This window comes from Diaphorina citri, unplaced genomic scaffold, assembly GCF_000475195.1.
Source record: "Diaphorina citri unplaced genomic scaffold, Diaci psyllid genome assembly version 1.1 scaffold2076, whole genome shotgun sequence".
Taxonomy (NCBI): Eukaryota; Metazoa; Arthropoda; class Insecta; order Hemiptera; family Psyllidae; genus Diaphorina; species Diaphorina citri.
This window is the reverse complement of record NW_007379501.1, coordinates 2,202-22,619: the sequence shown is the minus strand read 5'-3', so window position 1 is coordinate 22,619 and position 20,418 is coordinate 2,202. Positions and strand designations below refer to the sequence as shown.

At 38.5% G+C, this 20,418-nt stretch overlaps 2 protein-coding genes and 2 long non-coding RNA genes across 4 annotated transcripts in view; 3 read left to right on the top strand and 1 right to left on the bottom strand.

Moving 5' to 3' along the window:
* The window catches only part of LOC113471108, an 8,598-nt gene extending 4,298 nt beyond the window's left edge, over positions 1–4,300 (top strand). Inside the window, exon 2 of the long non-coding RNA XR_003393931.1 lies at positions 3,944–4,300. This is a non-coding gene — a long non-coding RNA (uncharacterized LOC113471108). The remainder of the gene's footprint in view (positions 1–3,943) is intronic.
* LOC103518109 (protein toll-like) overlaps positions 1–6,038 on the top strand; it is a 21,226-nt gene extending 15,188 nt beyond the window's left edge. Inside the window, exons 8-10 of the mRNA XM_026829993.1 lie at positions 2,288–2,450; positions 3,944–4,054; positions 4,983–6,038. Coding sequence (XP_026685794.1) covers positions 2,288–2,450; positions 3,944–4,054; positions 4,983–5,488 — 780 coding nt within the window. The 3' untranslated portion in view covers positions 5,489–6,038. The remainder of the gene's footprint in view (positions 1–2,287; positions 2,451–3,943; positions 4,055–4,982) is intronic.
* Positions 6,039–8,602: 2,564 nt separating this feature from the next.
* On the bottom strand, positions 8,603–10,461 carry LOC108253543. Its single transcript, XR_001809763.2, has 2 exons — positions 10,398–10,461; positions 8,603–9,289 (listed from the first exon to the last, which is right to left on the bottom strand). It is a non-coding gene; the product is annotated as an uncharacterized LOC108253543 (long non-coding RNA).
* Positions 10,462–15,352: 4,891 nt separating this feature from the next.
* On the top strand, positions 15,353–16,986 carry LOC103518108 (the record flags this gene model as incomplete). The annotated part of the gene is made up of 4 exons (XM_008483164.3): positions 15,353–15,613; positions 16,234–16,384; positions 16,527–16,684; positions 16,901–16,986. Coding segments are annotated over exons 1-4 (477 nt in total), but the record flags the coding sequence as incomplete, so codon positions are not given.
* Positions 16,987–20,418: the final 3,432 nt, after the last annotated feature.

The window sequence follows — 20,418 nt, the reverse complement described above, 5'->3', positions numbered from 1 at the left end:
GGGTATCCTTCTTCATATGTCACGGTCGGGTCAAGGACAAACCGAGCTCTTTGGAGAGATTTCTTTATCTTATATTTATGTATGTCTTCTATTTTATGGCTGTGAGCAGGTACGTCCCACAATACAGCTTGGGTGTACTTGAGCGCGCAATATGTGAATTGCCTCTGCCGTGATGGTTTGACCCGATTGTATCTTGGTCTTATCGTCCCGAAATTGAAGAGAGAAGGAAGACAGGATAGGAGAAAGCCAGCCGTTCCGAGAACGAATGTTATCCCATCAGGATAAAATCCGCCCCGGGCGGGAATCGAACCCACGGCCTAGCGCTTACAAGGCAGACGCACTACCAACTGAGCTAACTAGGCTGGCATAAGGAAGATATTTCCGAGAGACAAATCCTGTCTGTACATTGTAATGTCCCTAAGGTTAGGTTAGGTTAGGTTTGACACAGCTGGGATATACTAGGCTCCCGCTCCTGTTCAAAAAAGAACTTCACCCTACAAATTTTGCACTTTGCAAACCTTTAAAAACAATACATGTCTATCACAATAGTCACTTTAACTGTAAATTTAAAGATATGTACCGATAAATTTTGCGAAGTGCGAAGTTATAATGTCGCTTTTAGTTTTAGGAACAGAGCAGTGCTGCACAGATCAAGAGAAAGTGAGACAAATCCGCACACGTTGATAAACATTACGTTACACCCAACTAAAACAAACGAGGAGACTTATCATAAAACTATCTAGGTATTTACCCATAGTTTAGTTTAGTTCAATAAACTGCTTAGTTCAATAAACTGCAGACCCCATAGAATAGAATATGTTTTATTTGCACATAAAATAGATTGAAGTACATTGTACTTACAATGGTCAATTTCTATATATAAATTCATATAAGATAATATAAAATTCAAAATAATTATATGATAGAGAATAAGGATAGAAAAAGGGGTCTCTACGGAAGGTCTATTAGGGCCGGGAATCTAATCAACGACTTTTGCTTGCCTCATCTATTGCATGTTGAACATGTTTGATTTTTTATCAAAAGCTGACAAACCGTGCGAGCGTTATCGCGTAGAAAACAGACAAAATGCGTATTGCGAAATCGTCAAGTTGAAACTCACTTCCAATCCTTTATGTACCAAAGTACTTGAGCTGTATGAACAAAATACAAGAAGGCATCTTTTGCCAGTCGACCCGTCCACATTGTATCGACAACATAGATTCACCTCGTCGATCGACGGTCGTCGTATATGTGTAGACAAGGCTTTAGGACCTTTAGGTACATACATATTTGTAAAATGTAAACCAATAGGTACTGCTGATTTTCCGTCCTGTTTCCTACGAATATAAAGTGTGGATATATTTTTATCAAACATAATGTATTCTAGGATTATTATTTTTTTTAACCTTTATCTCCCGAGCTCGAGCCAGAGATCATAATATGTTGGTAGTTACATCAAAAACATCATCAATGTTGCGTTAGTCTTGTTCAACTGACCTTCAGTTCTTCACTAGTTCTAGGGAACATCAGGCCCTATTTCTCAGAACAAAAATATAAATAGAGAGGAACTTCGTTAGGCAAAGAAGCATGAAGACTGTGCCGTAGTGTGGTCTAAATTCAAGTGTAGGGCGTTGTAGGGCTCATGCACAGGTCTACCAAGTCCCATCACAGTACATGCCATTAACATTTATGAGCACTAGAGTGAACTTTTGAGTTGTATGGCCGCCATACACGCCATACATACACGCTACGCCACTGGAACAGAGATATATTAGATACCTACTGTCTTTAAATGAATACTCGTTCGAAAATCATAGTTTGCGCTAGTTGGACTTTTCTAGTTTAATAAATTGAATGAGTTCGGAATTGTAGCAACATCAAAGGCGAATTCTATCACGGAATTTCAAATTTATTTATATTTTTTATTGATGGAAGATTAAAATTTAATTGCTTGGTAATTGAAGAGATAGCCATTTACAGGCTTTTGTTGAGAGCTAATAAATTGGGGTTGGCCCCTTCAAATTCCAAAACCATCGGATAGGTTATTATTTTAATTATTTAAAAGGGAGATGTACACATCCCTCACAGATTTGAGAGTAGGGCTTTCTTATCATTTTATTGAAACATTCTGACATCCCTGAGGATTCTCAATCTTGATCATAACCAACTTATCAATCTCACACGTGCCATATTCAACAACGTACCAAATCTTAGATCCCTGGATATCTCTGGCAACAACATTAGCATCTTGCCATCTGGAGTTTTTTCTGATCTGAGAAAATTGCAGACGTTCCATGCAAACAGCAATAGATTTCAAATGTTCCCCAAAGACTTGTTCGCGGAAATGAAATATCTTCAAGTGATAAAAATATCATATCACAAAGATTCACTCAAGGAGCTACCGTCGGGTTTGTTTGCAAATCTTCCGTTGCTGAATACTGTTATACTGGGTGAGAGTAGTATTGCAGAGTTACCTAGCGATTTATTTTGGAATTCTACCAATATAACAAACATTGTGTTAACAGGACACAAAAAGTTGACGTCACTTCCATCAACTTTATTCCGGGATTGTAAAAAGCTGGTCAAACTAGAACTCCAAAGAAACAAGCTGAAATATTTACCAGAAAACTTATTCGAATCCTTGAAGGAACTCTATACCCTCAATTTAAAGAACAACCAATTGGAAAATATTACGAGGTAAGTTACAACTGAGACTCATATTCGGCTTTGTGCTTAAGAGATTCATGCATAATCATATTAGCGTGCATAAACATAATCATATTAGCAAGATATGTACTCGTATGGCCTGAGCATGCACAGAATATTTTTCCCAGCTTGCAAAATTGGAAATTCTGAGGAGAAAAAATATTGATATACTAGTAGGAATTTTCCAAAAATTAAGTAGATTACATTAATGAAATCTCTCTCTCTCTCTCTCTCTCTCTCTCTCTCTCTCTCTCTCTCTCTCTCTCTCTCTCTCTCTCTCTCTCTCTTTGTGTAACTATTAACGATAGGACAAATTCTATTTACTTTCTCAAAGGGAAAAAAAAGAACATCAAGGAAAATTAATATCTATCTACTTTTTTTTAATGTAATATTATTTTTTTATACTATTTTTTACGGTAAAGACATCTCCTAGACAGGTATTAAGAGAGAAAAATCTGCACAAGTTTTATTAAAAATTGTAGTAAAAAATGGGAGTTTTATTCATTTTTACTTTCCTTATCCTATAGAAAGGAAAGTAATGTAATCGGGTCAGTTTTTAGTGCCAAAACACGTTTTGAGGTCCCTAGAGCCTAATTCCAAAGTTTCAGCCATTGGTCCGTGTGTGTGTGTGTGTGTGTCTGTCTGTCTGTCTTTCTGTCTGTAAACAAAATATTTTGAGAACGGTAAGAGCTAGAGACTTGAAATTTGACATGCAGTTGTCAAATGTGACAAAGATGCGACACGAATTGGATAAGATCGGTGCAACGCTTGGCGGAATTTCGGCCGCTTTTTGGCGGTTTTTGGTGTAATTCAATATCTCGGGAACTGTATGAGCTAGAGACTTGAAATTTGGTATGTAGTTCAAAAATGTGATAATAAGGACCCACAAAACTTTGGTTGCGATAGGTGCTGCGGTTGGCGGTATTTTGACCGCTTTTTGGAGGTTTTCAGCTATATCGACTAAGCGGTATAGAGATATTGTAAAAGTTAATTTAAAAGAATACTCAAATAAGCATCATTTAATAGGATAAGGAAAGTCGTGTGATGTTCACACCAGTTTTTTTTTTATATGAAATAATGAATCATAAATTCATAAAGCACACCACCCGAATATAGCTTTCAGAATCAATTTTAAAACACAAGGAATCAGGCTATGTTCTGTTTAAAACCTACACATACAAACTTTATGAACTTTTCTACCACACTTACCACAATGGTTTATCTTCGTTTGTTTCAGATCCGTATTACCACAACCTAGACATGAGGTCCATCATTCCTTTCCTGCTGGTTTTCTCATATTTGAAAGCTGAATCTCTACCAACGTGTGAGAATACAGAATATGTGACATGTGAGAAGACAGCCATTGACATCACATGGCAATATTTTCAACCAAATTTGAGTTCTCTTGAAATGGAAAGTTCGTTACCGCTGATACTGAGACTAACCAAAAGGTCCAACTCACTGGAAATCGACTGTAGTCATTTTGTAGGTACAGAGAACTCAACTGCTCCAAATGGTTCCATATACGATCGGCTTCCCGAACAAAATCTCGGTCCGTTCAATGCAGTTACTTTTACATTCTGTCCCTTGCCTATCTTGAAATGGAAAGTTCGTTACCGCTGATACTGAGACTAACCAAAAGGTCCAACTCACTGGAAATCGACTGTAGTCATTTTGTAGGTGTAGAGAACTCATCTTCTTCAAATGGTTCCATATACGATCGGCTTCCCGAACAAAATCTCGGTCCGTTCAATGCAGTTACTTTCACATTCTGTCCCTTGCCTGATGAGAATTTCATATCCTTGTTCTCTAAATTAAATATAACCACAATCAATACTTTGGCGTTTTCAAATTCCCCTAGTAACGTTGGTGTATTGAGTCCTCCGTACTTTGACGGACTTCATTTCGTGAAACATATTTTACTATCTCACAATAAAGAGATAACAGGACTACATAAAGATATATTTAAAGGAACGCCACAACTGGAAAGCTTAAACCTGAGAGGAAACTCAATAACTGAATTATACTCTGGTGTATTCCAATATGTACCAAAACTTCAAGTGTTAGATTTAGGAAGTAATGACGTAGCTTACATGGATCCTGAAATCTTCAAAAACTTGACATCCCTGAGGATTCTCAATCTTGATCATAACCAACTTATCAATCTCACACGTGCCATATTCAACAATGTACCAAATCTTAGATCACTGGATATCTCTGGCAACAACATTAGCATCTTGCCATCTGGAGTTTTTTCTGATCTGAGAAAATTGCAGACGTTCTAGAACAGGATCATGCGTTTGTCAGGGATAAATTCATTCCTAAATTAGAGAGCAATAAGTTCAAGGTGTGTCATCACATGCGTGACTTTGTCGCAGGGGAGTGGATAGCGGATGAAATTCGAAAGAGTGTACTAGCATCTCGTCGAACCATTATCGTGCTATCTGAGAACTTTATCAAAAGTCAATGGTGCATGGTTGAGTTTAAAACAGCTTACGAGCTATCCGTCAAGGAGAACTGTGCCCGTGTTATCATCCTGGTGTATGGAGACTTGCCATCACAGGAAAAGTTAAGTCCTGAGATGAGGACTTACATGTCTATGAACACTTACGCTTTCATTGATTATAAGGACAGTAGATTTTGGGAGAAGTTAAAGTACAAACTGCCTCATCCTCCATCCAGACCTGTTCATTCAATACCTATGACTGATGTGGCTGTGATATCTCCAGGCAAGGAACCACAGTGTGGACAATATTCATCAGAACTAATGCAACAAGGATAAGCATCATCTCAAGTCATTGATTTATTATTGCCTACGTTACACCAAAAAATGTAGGGACCACTTCTTATAATCACTGACCGTTTTTGATCTGTATTTAGAAGAAGATTTTTTAGCCAATCTTGAAACTTCATTTCGACAAATCGGAGTGGTCCTTGCATTTTTTGTGTATAGAGTACCTTTGGACACAATGATCTCATAAGTTATATAGTTCGGACATTAATTGTAGCATTACATTTATACGATTATGTTTAACAAGTGTGATATAAGTTAGTATTTAGGTAGCTAGGTTATTCAATACTCATGGTGTTAAATTTTGTTAGATTAACATACTGTTGAAGTTTCTTTATGTACATAAATAGCTTTTCTCATGTCAACCACAAGATGTTTTGTATTATTTTTACACCAGAACTGCATTAGCACTCATGTCGTGTCGTCCAGCTAATGAAAAATGAACGAAATATCTCCGATTACGGTAAACGAGTTCAGTTGATCACTGAGGTTAATTACAGGTAGATTTATTATTATACACTGTCGGGCAATGAAAGCGGGACACCCCTATTTTTTTGGCCAGCTAATGAAAAATGAACGAAATATCTCCGATTACGGTAAACGAGTTCAGTTGATCACTGAGGTTAATTACAGGTAGATTTATTATACACTGTCGGGCAATGAAAGCGGGACACCCCTATTTTTTTGATTTTTCACTTGAAACTTTAGATGGGTCGGTGATAATGATGACTTGATAACTGATAAATTAGGCAAATAGGTGTCGTAGTCACCTATTGACCTAGTCGTGTGATAACGATAAACATTATAAATATGCTAGACATAGCGACGCGTAAAAAGTCACTGTGAATTCCTTTGACGATCAAGTACTTCCCGGCACTCTTGATGGTACCTCATATTATTGTTATTTTTAATAAAACATGTATCGTATAGTTATTTAAAATTGATTTGTTATTTTGCATCTAGGTATACTTATAATTTTTTTTTTTTTTAATACAAGATGAAATTTATAATTATAAAAAATTTTATCCCATCACCTGCCTTCCGGCTTAATATGGGTTTTAGTCCTCATTTTTATTTGTATTAATATAATGTCATTGGTGATGATCCGGCCAAATTTCAAAAACCGGGTCTTTTGGAAAGGTTTGGGTTGGTTTGTATTCTCCCGGCCATGCCTTTTCCACAAGTTTGGCCATGCCTCGGGATGAACTAGCGGGATTCCGGAGCGAAGCGACGGAATTCAGCTAGTAAAAAATAAAAACTGATTGCAATTGCAATGCCTTCTTCATGCTTACCACCTACCAGATTTTCCAATTCCCTCTCAATTTTTGTCCAAAAATATCCACTTTCCAAGAAGGAGACTGAAGAGAGGTGTTTTCTAATCATGGAGTGCCATATATTTTTATATAATATATTTTTCTAATGGGATATCTTACGAGAGAGAGAGAGAGAGGGGTTTATGAGAGGATTTCTTGATGACATAAGTTTGAAGAAGACATGAAAAAGGATGGAGTATGAAAAAAAAAAAAAAAAAAAATACCACATCGTATTCCTAAGCCAGTGCCGACAGCACGTTGAATACCCCTCTTCATAATGGATCACAGAAATTAAGCAACGTTACTCGTGGTAAGCATCCGCATGGGTGCCCATCGGGGCAATGGTATGCTGATGGCTTTTCCCGACCCTATTCAGGCTGGGTGAGGTTAATGTGAGGAGGCGGGTAGCTTGTCACCGAATCGAGAGCAAAAACCACGTCAGCTGTCAGTAAGAACCTTAGCCACTCTTAGTTTTAGTGATCCAAAAAGGAGGAGTTTTTAAAAACTCCTGTTTGAATCATTAACAACTCCTTTTTCTATCATTGAAAATTCTCGAATTAGTTAAATCTCTCATTAAGTCGTTGGTGAAATACACCATTAGCAGTTACAGTTATGGAGAGACGTTAAACCTCTCCAAACAACTATTAGCTAACTCATATTCTTTCAGACCAAAAGGTTGATTCATGCCTGAGGCAAAATGTAAAGGGAAACATTTACCTGCATTTTAATAAAATGATATAGACACGGGTACAAAAGATTTTTTTACTTTTATTTTACCTTTTTACGTTAACATTTCTCTCTCTCTCTCTCTCTCTCTCTCTCTCTCTCTCTCTCTCTCTCTCTCTCTCTCTCTCTCTCTCTCTCTCTCTCTTTGTGTAACTATTAACGATAGGACAAATTCTATTTACTTTCTCAAAGGGAAAAAAAAGAACATCAAGGAAAATTAATATCTATCTACTTTTTTTTAATGTAATATTATTTTTTTATACTATTTTTTACGGTAAAGACATCTCCTAGACAGGTATTAAGAGAGAAAAATCTGCACAAGTTTTATTAAAAATTGTAGTAAAAAATGGGAGTTTTATTCATTTTTACTTTCCTTATCCTATAGAAAGGAAAGTAATGTAATCGGGTCAGTTTTTAGTGCCAAAACACGTTTTGAGGTCCCTAGAGCCTAATTCCAAAGTTTCAGCCATTGGTCCGTGTGTGTGTGTGTGTGTGTCTGTCTGTCTGTCTTTCTGTCTGTAAACAAAATATTTTGAGAACGGTAAGAGCTAGAGACTTGAAATTTGACATGCAGTTGTCAAATGTGACAAAGATGCGACACGAATTGGATAAGATCGGTGCAACGCTTGGCGGAATTTCGGCCGCTTTTTGGCGGTTTTTGGTGTAATTCAATATCTCGGGAACTGTATGAGCTAGAGACTTGAAATTTGGTATGTAGTTCAAAAATGTGATAATAAGGACCCACAAAACTTTGGTTGCGATAGGTGCTGCGGTTGGCGGTATTTTGACCGCTTTTTGGAGGTTTTCAGCTATATCGACTAAGCGGTATAGAGATATTGTAAAAGTTAATTTAAAAGAATACTCAAATAAGCATCATTTAATAGGATAAGGAAAGTCGTGTGATGTTAACACCAGATTTTTTTTTTTTTTTTTCTCGTTTTTTCCCTCTTTTTTTTATTCCTTTTTCTATCATTTTTCTCCTTTTTATTTTTTCTTCAAAGATCCATCTCTCCGGGAATTTTTTTTGAAGCAATGTTAACTTAATGATGACAAGCGATTTTTTTTCTTCTTCTTCTTCTCCTTCTTCTTCTTCTTCATTTCTTTCTTCGCTTTGAATTCATGAATTGTATACAAACTTACCTTTTACCTTTCTGGATGTAAAGTGTAAAGAAAGAAAAAAAATAGGTAAATCTGTAGGTATGTTAATACTTAGATGCCATTGTTTTATTTTGATAAATATTTTCAAAATTTATTGTTTTTGAAATAATAACGGAGATAACTTTGACTATACCTAGGGAAAGAGAAAGGGGGTGTAGGAAAAAAATGAGTAGGTAGGTAGTTAAAAATAATAATAATAATAATAAGTTTTTTTTCTTCTTCTTTCTTTTTCTTTTTTACAATACAAACATACGGGCCGATATCAGCAGGTGCAGCCGATTAAAGGTGCCGATGGCGATGCCGGAAAAACCACATCCAATCGTTTGACAGTTGACCAGAACTCTAATCCTGTAGCCAGCCTACTTCCATTTCGACACGAAACTTGATTTGAAAAATTCTGAACGTGTGTAGCCTGCTTTCAAATTATCATCTGACATAAGACCAAAACTTCTGACCGTGTGTAGCCTCCTTTCATATTATTATCTGACATGGGACCAAAGCGTCTCTCCGTGTGTAGGGGGCTTTCAAATTATCGTCTGACATGGGACCAAACTCTGACCGTGTGTAGTGGGCTTTCCATTTTCGACCCCGAAAGCTGAAAACAAACAAGGGAAAGAAGGGGGGGATGAAAATTTATTTTTAAAAGCTCTCAAGACTTGTAAACTCTAAAATAGGGGTTCCCAAACTGAGGGGCGGGAAGACAAGTCAGGGCGCGCGGTTCTCAGTTGGAGGGAAAACATATCAAAAAAATATCTTTTCGGTCGACAGTTCAATGACAACGCGACGTACATTTTTTTTAAGGTTTGAAAGAGAGAACTGACAACGGAAGTATTAACGTCCCAAAATTGAAGAGAGAGAGAGGACAGGATAGGGGAAAGTCAGCCTTTCAAAGAACGAGCCTTATCTGTTAAAGAACTTCACCGTGGGAGGCAATCGAACCCGCGACCTAGGGCTTACAAGGCAGACCCGATACCTTCCAACTAGGCTAGCTACGTGTTCTGAGACGCACGAACGTCAATAGTTCGAAGAGCTGCCTTGTAAGCGCTAGGCCGCGGGTTCGATTCCCGCCCGGGGCGGATACTGTACGTTCACAGAACGGCTGGCTTTCTCCTATTCTGTCTTCCTTCTCTCTTAGATTTCGGGACGATAAAACCTCTTTAAAAAAAATCATTTCAGAGATGTGGGCATTGGACATAGGACGAAAACACTTTGGGAACCTCCACCCTAAAACTGTATACGTTTATAGCTTAAAATTAACTAAACATGACCGAGTGATCGACTACTGGTGTAAAGTCGACTACTGGTACATTCACCCTACTTACTTACCTATCTACTTGCATACCTATATGTACCTAATATCTACCTACACCTACATTATGCTAGTATCTATGTATGTACAGTATGTCCCATACCAGCCATGTCCAACTAGCGGCCCGCGGGCCACATCCAGACCATTTTTGTGGCCCGCGAAGCTTTTAGGGTGGGCCCCCTCGAGCTTTTGCTCAGTTGCTATGGGGTGGACTCCCAAAATGGAGCATCCTAGAGAAAATCCTGGACACGGGTCTGCTCCCCTGTGTATGTGACCCGCGAAGTACCTGCCAATGTAGCATGTGGCCCGCATACACATGGAAGTTGGACATCCCTGTCCTATACATTGCTAGTGACAGTTCAATTTCCCCTGCCTAAATAATGCTTAGGCTCACCTCTGTATCTTCTGTGAATGATAGAGCCATGGCTTTAGTGTATTCAGGGTGGCTCACTGTAACAAAAAGAATAAATTTATTAACAGACTGCTCAAATTTTTATTTAAATTGAACACTGGATCGTACGACAAAAATAAAATAAAGTAGGGGACCTTGAAAGGTAGAAGGTTTCTCTTTGTAAGCGGTAGGGTTCGATTCCCGCCCGAGGCGAACTTTATCCTAAACAAATAAGGTTCGTTCTTGGAACGGCTGGCTTTCTCCTATCCTGTCCTTTTCATTCGATTTCGGGACGATAAGACCTCCGTTATTTAATTTTTCCGTTCCAAACCTGTATTAAAAAACACATCATAAGCATGTACAGTTTAAAAAACACAGTCAGCATGTACAGTTTTTTAAGACCTAAAACTGCTCGTACAGCAATTTGGTTGGCATTATTTAGACAGCAATATTGTAACTTTAATTAGAAAGCATTATGGAACAAGAAGCAGTGGCTTCTGTCTGGTAGGGCCAGAAAGTTTTATCCCCCCCGGTGGGAAGTTTGAAATGCAATTTATATGCTGATCATGACAGAGTCAAAACAGGGGCGGAGATTGGGCCCTATTTTTCCTGCCTAATTCAGCAGTGCTGATTCAAAGGTCGACATTTCCCTTACGTCAGCATTCAGCATGTACAGTTTCTTATTTGTGACAAGGATATTGTCATAAGAAAGAATACAAGATGGTCCTGACCCTTGTCACAAATAGTTGACTCAGGTGACTTGGTGGATGTCAACTAAGTATATAATATGTCAGTTAGTTGACCTCTTTTATTTGGAGTAATGTTTTAGGTCTGTATCAAGATATTTCCAGGAAGCATATTTTTTTTTTCTTTTTTCTGTACATATCTCTTTTTTTACGACAGAAGAAACATTTTTTTTTTACAAATGTTTGACTCCTGACGACCTGTCCGGCGTCCTTTGTAGTCTTTGTACGGGATAGTGCAGCGTAAGAGGCATGACTTTGAAGCGCCGCCATTTTGAATCAGGGTGGAATTATACAGATAGGTAAATTACATATGTAGGGAAGTATCTTTTCACAGAATTCCCAGTGCTATAATTGAACTAAAACTTGTGCTTATGATAAATTTTTGGGTCATTTCAGGGAATCAAAACTTCTCCTATTTTATATGTATGTATTTGGGGCCACTTTTACAGGGTCAAAACTGGTCACTCTTTGATCAATTTGTCACAGAATGTACGAGTATGAGATGTAAGGATTTTATATTTTTATTACATACCTATTTAGATTTATTAAGGATATCTACAGATAACGACTCACAAAAACAAGAAAATAAATTAAAAAATGTCCTCTGCCTCTTAAATCTTAAATCTCTGAATATCTAAAATACAAGAAAATAAAAACCTCGCTTCCCGTCCTTTAGAATAATTGCGAGGATTTGTAGTTAAGCTCCAATTTTGACTAAATCCTCAAATCCTCCAAACGTCCCGTTTTTAAGGACCTCTGCCGTTTGACTTTAACGAAATTAAGTACTTTTTTGACTTAATTTTAACAAAATTAAGTACTTTTTGACTTAACTTTGACGAAATTAAGTAGGTATACCTACTTTTTGACGTCCCTCCTAAAACCAAACGATAAAATTCCATACCTCGGCTGGGATTGAACCCACGCCCTCCTGTTTACCAGGCAAGCGCCTTGACCACTACACCACCGAGGCAGGATAGAATATGTAGATGATTGCAACAAAAGAGAGAGAGAGAGAGAGAGAGAGAGAGAGAAGGAGAAAGAAATGAGAGCAAACCCAGGTTAGGGGTCCAGTGGATATCACGATAGGCTTGCACACCGGAGCTCTCGGGATTGATTCCCTGAAAAGTCGATTTTGTTCACCCTCGAGGAGGAGGAAAAGAAGAAGAAAGAGGAGGAGGAAAACTAGGAGAAGAAGAAGGAGGAGAAGAAGAAGAAAGAGGAGGAAAACTAGGAGAAGAAGAAGGAGGAGAAGAAGGAGAAGAAGACGAAGAAGAGGAAGAAGACGAAGAAGGAGAAGAATACGAAGAAGAAGACGAAGGAGAAGAATACGAAGAAGGAGAAGACGAAGAAGGAGAAGAATACGAAGAAGGAGACGAAGAAGGAGAAGGAGAAAGAAGCAGCATAAGAAGTAAAACTTCGACTTCACTTCTTTTGTTCATTCGTTCGGTTGTTTGTTTGTTCGTTTGTTCCTTCGTTCGTCCGTTCGCCAAGTCAAGTGGGGGTTTCGAAAGTTCATTAGTCCGTGCTTGGAGTGGTCACACACAGGGGGGAACTATTTTGTAATTAAACTTGAATCAAATGAAGAATGAGTAGAAACAACGACAAAACAGCTGTTCCGGGAATTGTAAAATGAGAAACGAGTGAGGGAGGGAAAGTTGAAATGAAGGAGGAGAAAAAGGGAGGGGGAGGGAAATAAAAGGGAGAGATATTGAAAGAAACAGATAGAGGGAGGGAAATGAGGAAGGGAAAGAGAAGGAGAAAGAGGAAGGGAAAGATAGGGAGGGAGAGAAATTGTAAGAGGTAGATGGAGAAAGGGAAAGAAGGAGAGAAAAAAATAGATTGGGATTGAGATGAAGGAGGAGAAAAAGGGAGGGGGAGGGAAATAAAAGGGAGAGATATTGAAAGAAACAGATAGAGGGAGGGAAATGAGGAAGGGAATGAGAAGGAGAAAGAGGGAGGGAAAGATAGGGAGGGAGAGAAATTGTAAGAGGTAGATGGAGAAAGGGAAAGAAGGAGAAAAAAAAATAGATTGGGATTGAGAAAGTATGTACTCATACCGTACCTACCTTAATAGATTAGTTGCGCTTACTTGGGTGATGTTTCAAAGTCATAGAGCAGGAAAAATGAGGACCAACGGAATTTTTCTTTTTCTTCTACGACTTCTAGATCCCGAGATAAATCGATTTAAAAAATACCGGTGAATCGTGAAGTTTGACGTCACGACATACGCTCCCGTAGGCAATGACGTCATAATTCATGACTCCCGCTTCGTTTGTTTGTGCGCAAGCGTTTCTGCGCAGTTCGACATGAAATCTGACGTCACAAGTCTTTGAACTTTTTCATTAGAACGGCAGTTAAAAATTGAATTTTCGACCTTTTAAAGTTACTTTTTCGGAGTTTCGACCTCAGATTTGGATTTTTCACTACTTTTTACGTAGGAATTGACCATTTATCAATATTTTTTACCCATTCGCAACTCCTCCATTGAAAGAGAGCGGTAGTGAAAGAGAGAGAGAGAGAAGAAGGGGAGGGAAAGAAAGAGCGGAGTTTCGACCTCAGATTTGGATTTTTCACTACTTTTTACGTAGGAATTGACCATTTATCAATATTTTTTACCCATTTGCAACTCCTCCATTGAAAGAGAGCGGTAGTGAAAGAGAGAGAAAGAGAGAAGAGAGAGAGGGAAAGAAAGAAGAATGCAGATAAACAGGGAAAGAGATAGATAGAGGAAGGGAAAGTTAAAGAGAAGGAGGGAGATAAAAATGAAGAGGGAAAGAAAGAGGAAGGGAGAGTGAAAGAGAGACAGAGAGAGAGAGAGTTAAATAAAAGGAGGGAAGGGATGTTAAAAAAGGGTAAAAGAGAGAAAGAGAAAGCCAAAGAGAAACGTAAGGAAGAGACTTACAGGAAGAGGGTGAATCAAATAGAGACAGAAAGAGACAGAGAGAGAGAGAGGTAAATAAAAGGAGGGAAGGGATGTTAAAAAAGGGTAAAAGAGAGAAAGAGAAAGCCAAAGAGAAACGGAAGAAAGAGACATACAGGAAGAGACAGAGAGGGTGAATCAAATAGAGACAGAAAAGGGAAAGATGGGCGGAAAAAGGGAGAGAGAGAAGGAAAATTGAGTAAGAGTGAGTGAAGGAAGAGAGAGTAAGAAAGGGAGAGAGAAAGAGAAGGAGAGAGAAGGAAAAAAGAGTAAGAGTATTCCATACCTCGGCTGGGATTGAACCCACGCCCTCCTGTTTACCAGGCGAGCGCCTTGACCACTACACCACCGAGGTAGGTAAGGGAAAGATAGACGGAAAAAAGGGAGAAAGAGAGAGCGAGAGAAGGAAGAAAGTGAGAGAGAGAGAAGGAAGAGAGAGTAAGAAAAGGAGAGAGAAAGAGAGAGAAGGGAGAGAAACAGAAAGAGGAAGATAGATGGAGAGCTCTCAATAAGGTGCAACCTGATGGGTGGTTAAGTGTGCGGAAATAATGTCAAGTGTTTCATTTCAGTGTTTCATTCAAGTGTTTCATTATAGAATCATAATTATTGCCTTTCTCTTAACTTAACGAATTTAATGTTGAGGGTTTCATTAAACCTGTAGGGTAAGCACTTGGGACCTGTTTCATTGAATTCTTTGTAAGAATAGGGCGTAGTTTTTAATTTAAATTTAATTGACGTTTTATGAGCACACCTGAATTTTAAATTTTAAACTCCAATAATCCTGGATGTGGAGTGCCTGAATCAATTTCACCAGGGCTCTTGAAAGGGAATCCAATTCTTGATTAAATTTTGCAAAAGCGGAAATTTACTTGAAATTTTGCAAACATGGAATTTTACTTGAAATTTTAATTATGATAAGCATAATTGAATGCTATGAGTTTCCTTGGATTCCATCCTCCAACCTCGATAAAGTTTGGGCTCTATCGGACTTTTGGGGGCTCCGTCACTAGTTCATCCTATCAATAGGTTTGTATGCTTTTAACGTAGGTGCCGAATGTTCAAAATGTCATTGTGATTGTCAATAAATACCCTCTGTCAATATATTTACTTACCTATCTACTTGCATACCTATATTTGCCTAATATCTTTATATCAAAATGATGTAAAAAATTATTTTTGAATTACTATCCTATCGACTTTGTGTTTTTGTGTTGCGTTTTTGCGAAAATTTATTTTAATCCTAAATATCGTAATATTTTGTGCGTATCCTTCTGAGTTCTGTGGAGTTTTTTTTTTTTTCGTGTGTCGTGTTCTGTGATTGTCGTGTTCTGTGATTTTGAACTGGTTTTACCAGTGTTTCAACTTGTTGAATACCTACTTTTTAGAGTTTCTATTTCTATAATCATTCCTCTAAAGATATTGCTCTGTTCTGATAAGTTGTGACTTGTGACTGTCCAAGTCCAAAATCAAAATGGACTTCACCATACCATCCAATGCCAATATGAACAACAAGCTCCTGTGTGGAAGCTGTAGCAAAATCTTCTCCTTCAAAGGTTTGTACTAGATTTGTATAGGCTTAACCCAAACTCTGTGAGTTGTATCAGTTACTTCCCTTCATTTCATCAAATATCAATGGAAATTCATAAACTTTCAGAGTCATATCCTATTGATGGATGACATATTGATTGTTAAGCCTTGTACCAGACAGTGCGAGGCTGCTTGCTTCGAATGCCTTGCTACATCTGCCTCAGGTCAGGCAAATGTGGAACGACGAAAATTGCAAACACAAATGCTTGATGCGAGCACGCGAACCACCCAAATGACCCAAATACGGAAATAGCTGAGGCAGATGCAGAGAGGTACAGACTATTCGAACAGCTCGCTACGAGGCGCCTTTGAGCACTGCCGTTTACCAACAAGCTCCCTGCTCACCTTGATCAGTGCAACCCGAGCAGCACATAGCGAGCATCCCCGGTACACACAGTCCGAGCATGCGTCCTGAGGCATTCAAAGCGAGCAGCCTTGCACTGTCTGTACTAGGCTTTAGTCCAAACCTTTAGGGATGTTTGCCCCTACACCTAAGTCTTAGAGTGGGGTTTTGTGTGACTAGCACACAATAAGCCCACTCTGACTAGCCTGATGAAGATGCTGAAATTAATCAATTGTATTTCAGAGAAAACACCGGGCTTTCATGGATTAAGGAAGTCTTATGTTCCTTTGATTTTGAACTGTGGCCACACAGTGTGTGAATTCTGTATCGAGTCATCTCTACGAGAACGTGGGAAAGTGATCTGTCCTGACTGTTGCAAAGTGTCCGTATGCAGGTAAGAAAGTTGCTGCTTGGTTGTATCAAAAGAGCATAGGATAAATGTAAAATAAGATAGTAAATATTTACTAGCTGTACCCACAACCTAAAAAAAAGTGAGCTTTCTGGTTCTGGTACCTAAACCCTTTCTTTGTTTTCAGTCAACCTGTGGAAAATGTCATCAAGGATCATCAAATGCGTATGGAATTCCCACCAAATGTTTACCTCATCGGGGAAATTGCAACTTCCTTTAATAATAAATTTGGCAACACTCTCTCTAGTACTTTGCTCACTCAACAGGGACCAGCCAAAAAAGAGGGTAAAAATTCTGCTCCTTCATTGTTCTTTAGATTCTGTCCCTTTCTTCTTACTTCAGTACAAGAGATAACATTTCCCTTTTATTCTTTCTCCTTTCTTTTATCTTCAACACTATCTTTCAAGAGATCCTTTGGTTTAGAGTCAGAGTAGGTATTTAAACCTAAACCTTTTTTTATTTTTTTCTTTTCCTAAACTTTGGTTCATGTTTGTATTTCAGAGCTCTGTTATGAGTGCTCACAAGTGGCAGCCAAGTTGAAATGTGAACAGTGTAGTGACCGGTTCTGTGATGTTTGCTTCAAATCGGTAAGTTTAAGAAGTAAGAACTGAAAGAAGTACAGTAGAACCCGATTTTATGAACCTCTGTTATATGAACTCAAAAATCCAAGCTTTTTATTTATTTTCTACTCGAAAATCAGATTTTTCTGATAATGCAAACAAAGATTTCCAATTTTTTTTATTTAAATCCTCACAGAAATTGTAAACAATAATGCTAAGATGACCATATTTTGTCCTTTTAGTTACATAATATGTCATTAGAAGGACAAAAAAAAAAAAAAAAAAAAAAAAAAAAAAAAAAAAAAAACATTTTATTGTTCAACATAAAAAAAAGCCAAAGGAGGAAACGAAGTAGGGAAAAGCAGTGGCAGATACCTACCTTTCCTTAAATAAAGATAAATAAATAAAAAAAAAAGTTTTATTTCTTAGCAATGAAACAACTCCTGCCAGCCTAATTAGCTTGGAAGGGAGCGCGTCTGCCTTGTAAGCGCTAGGTCGCGGGTTCGATTCCCACCCAGGGCGGATTTTATCCTAAACAGATAAGGCTCGTTCTCGGAACGGCTGGCTTTCTCCTATCTTGTCTTCCTTCGATTTCGGGACGATAAGACCTTAGCAGTTACAGTTCCCTCTATCTAGGCTTGCCAAACGTCCCGAATTGGCCGGGACAGTCCCGAATTTCAGGGGGTGTCCCGGCGTCCCGTTCAGTTTTTCATTTTGGGGCGTTTTGTCCCGAATTTCCGTTTTTGTCCCAGAAAAAATTCGGGACGCGTTTTTTAACTTTAAAATTAGGTACCTCTATAAATCAGAATTTGTTCTTAACTTGTTTAAATTTGTCATACTTTCATCAGTTTGCTCTTCCACTTTGCTAAACCTTTAGAAACGAGAAAATGTTGTATTAAACCGCCTTAAACGAAAAAAATGAGCTGGTCCCTTGGATTCTCGTTATCACCTATCGTACCTATGTACATATCGTACCTATGTGATTTCCGATTATGTTCGCGGATTTGGTGATTATGTTCGCGGATTTCGCGATTATGTTCGCGGATTTGGTGATTTTGTTCGTGGATTTCGCGATTATGTTCGCGGATTTTGCGATTATGTTCGCTCGCGATTTTGTTCGCGGATTTCGCGATTATGTTCGCGGATTTCGCGATTATGTTCGCGGATTTCGCGATTATGTTCACGGATTTCGATTATGTTCGCGGATTTGGCGATTATGTTCGCGGATTTCGCGATTTTGTTCGCGGATTTGGCGATTATGTTCGCGGATTTCTCGATTATGTTCGCGGATTTGGCGATTATGTTCGCGGATTTCGCGATTTTGTTCGCGGATTTGGCGATTATGTTCGCGGATTTCTATGTTTCGCGATTTTGTTCGCGGATTTCGCGATTATGTTCGCGGATTTCGCGATTATGTTCGCGGATTTCGCGATTATGTTCACGGATTTTATGTTCGCGGATTTCGCGATTATGTTCGCGGATTTCGCGATTATGTTCGCGGATTTGGCGATTTTGTACGCGGATTTCGTGATTATGTTCGCGGGTTTCGCGATTATGTTCGCGGATTTCGCGATTATGTTCGCGGATTTCGCGATTATGTTCGCGGATTCGCGATTATGTTCGCGTATTTCGCGATTATGTTTGCGGATTTGGCGATTTTGTTCGCGGATTTGGCGATTATGATCGCGGATGGCGATTTTGTTCGCGGATTTTGCGATTATGTTCGCGGATTTGGCAATTATGTTCGCGGATTCGCGTCCCGAATCGACGGCGTCCCGAATCGACATTTTGGATATTTGGCAAGCCTACCTCTATCCAAACCTCTTTAAAAAAGTCGAAATAACTGCAGCCCCTGCGGGAGTCAAACCCAAGACCTCCGCGGTACAATCATCCCTATCCTGTCTTCCTTCTCTCTTCGATTTCGGGACGATAAGACCATAGCAGTTACAGTTCCCTCTGTCAAACCTCAAAAAAAAACTAGGGTGCCGCAAGCCTAATCTGGTGACTGGGTTCCAAGCATTCCAACAACCTAAATCAGGGGAAGTAAACCAATAAGAGAGTTTTCCAACCCTAACTTGTGGCACCCTGTCACCATTATTTTTATTTATTTTATTTTTATTTATTTATATTTTTATTTTTTTATTCTTTTTATTTTCCTTTCGCCACTTGGAATTGGAAATAAGGATATAAAAGGAGACTGTAATGACTAGCGAGAGAGAGAGAGAGAGAGAGAGGAACAAGAAGGTATGGTCATCAAGAAATTTTATGATTTCAACATCTGTGCCCATTTTCCCACCTCTCTCCCTTCCTTTTCTCTCTCTCTCTTTCTTTATGTTTCTCTCTCCCTCATTTTCCTCCTTTCTCCCTCTTTCCTGTTATTTTCTCTATTCCTTCCTCTACTCTGACCTCTCTCTCTCTCTCTCTCTCTTTCTCTCTCTCTCTCTCTCTTCCTTTTTATTTCTCACTCTCTCTCTCTAAGTGTCAGGTGGTCCAATATTTTTATTTGTTCTAGTGATATTTTATGGCCTAGACATAGAAAGCCAGCGGTTCTCAGTTCTCATAATTAGGTGTAAGACACAGGCCCGAATACAGACTGTTCCAAATTATAGGCCAATACCTTGGGATTAGGTCGCCGCGCGCCGGTTCAATTCCCGCCCTGGACAGATTTTCTCCCTCATAAGGTTCTTTTTCAATTCAATACAATTTATTTTTATTGTACATAATATAACATTAAAAATATAAAAATACAACATTTCTCGGAACGGCTGACTTTCTCTTAGCCACTGAGGTGGGGGGGGGAGAAGGGAGGGGGATAAGAGGAGGGAGAGAAGGGTGGGGGAGTAATTTCATAGTTTTAAGACTCCGTCATGTGGTCTGTGCACTTTTATACATTGTTTTATACTTAACTTTATGTTTTATACATAAATTTATGTATTACAGATCCATAAATTTGTTTTATACATAAATTTATGTAACATTGCTCCAAGTGCTAACTTTAACTGCCGTCGGTTTTAAGTACTGGGGGCTGCTACCCCTAACTTAAAATTGCTTTAGTGATTCATTCACTAAGAACTACATAAATTTATGTAACATTGCTCCAAGTGCTAACTTTAACTGCCTTCGGTTTTAAGTACTGGGGGCTGCTACCCCTAACTTAAAATAAATTGCTTTAGTGATTCATTCACTAAAAAAAAACTTATCCTGATGGGATAATGTTCGTTCTCGGAACGGCTGGCTTTCTCCTATCCTGTCTTCCTTCTCTCTTCGATTTCGGGACGATAAGACCATAGCAGTTACAGTTCCCTCTGTCAAACCTCTTAAAAAAAAAAAAACCTACGTCAATAGTTTGAAGAGACGCCCGGCATAAATCAACACGGAACAGAGTTTTGATGTTTTACTGATTTTTTTTTTTTTTTTTTTTTTTTTTTTTTTTTTTTATTTTATGTTAAAATTTTTTTT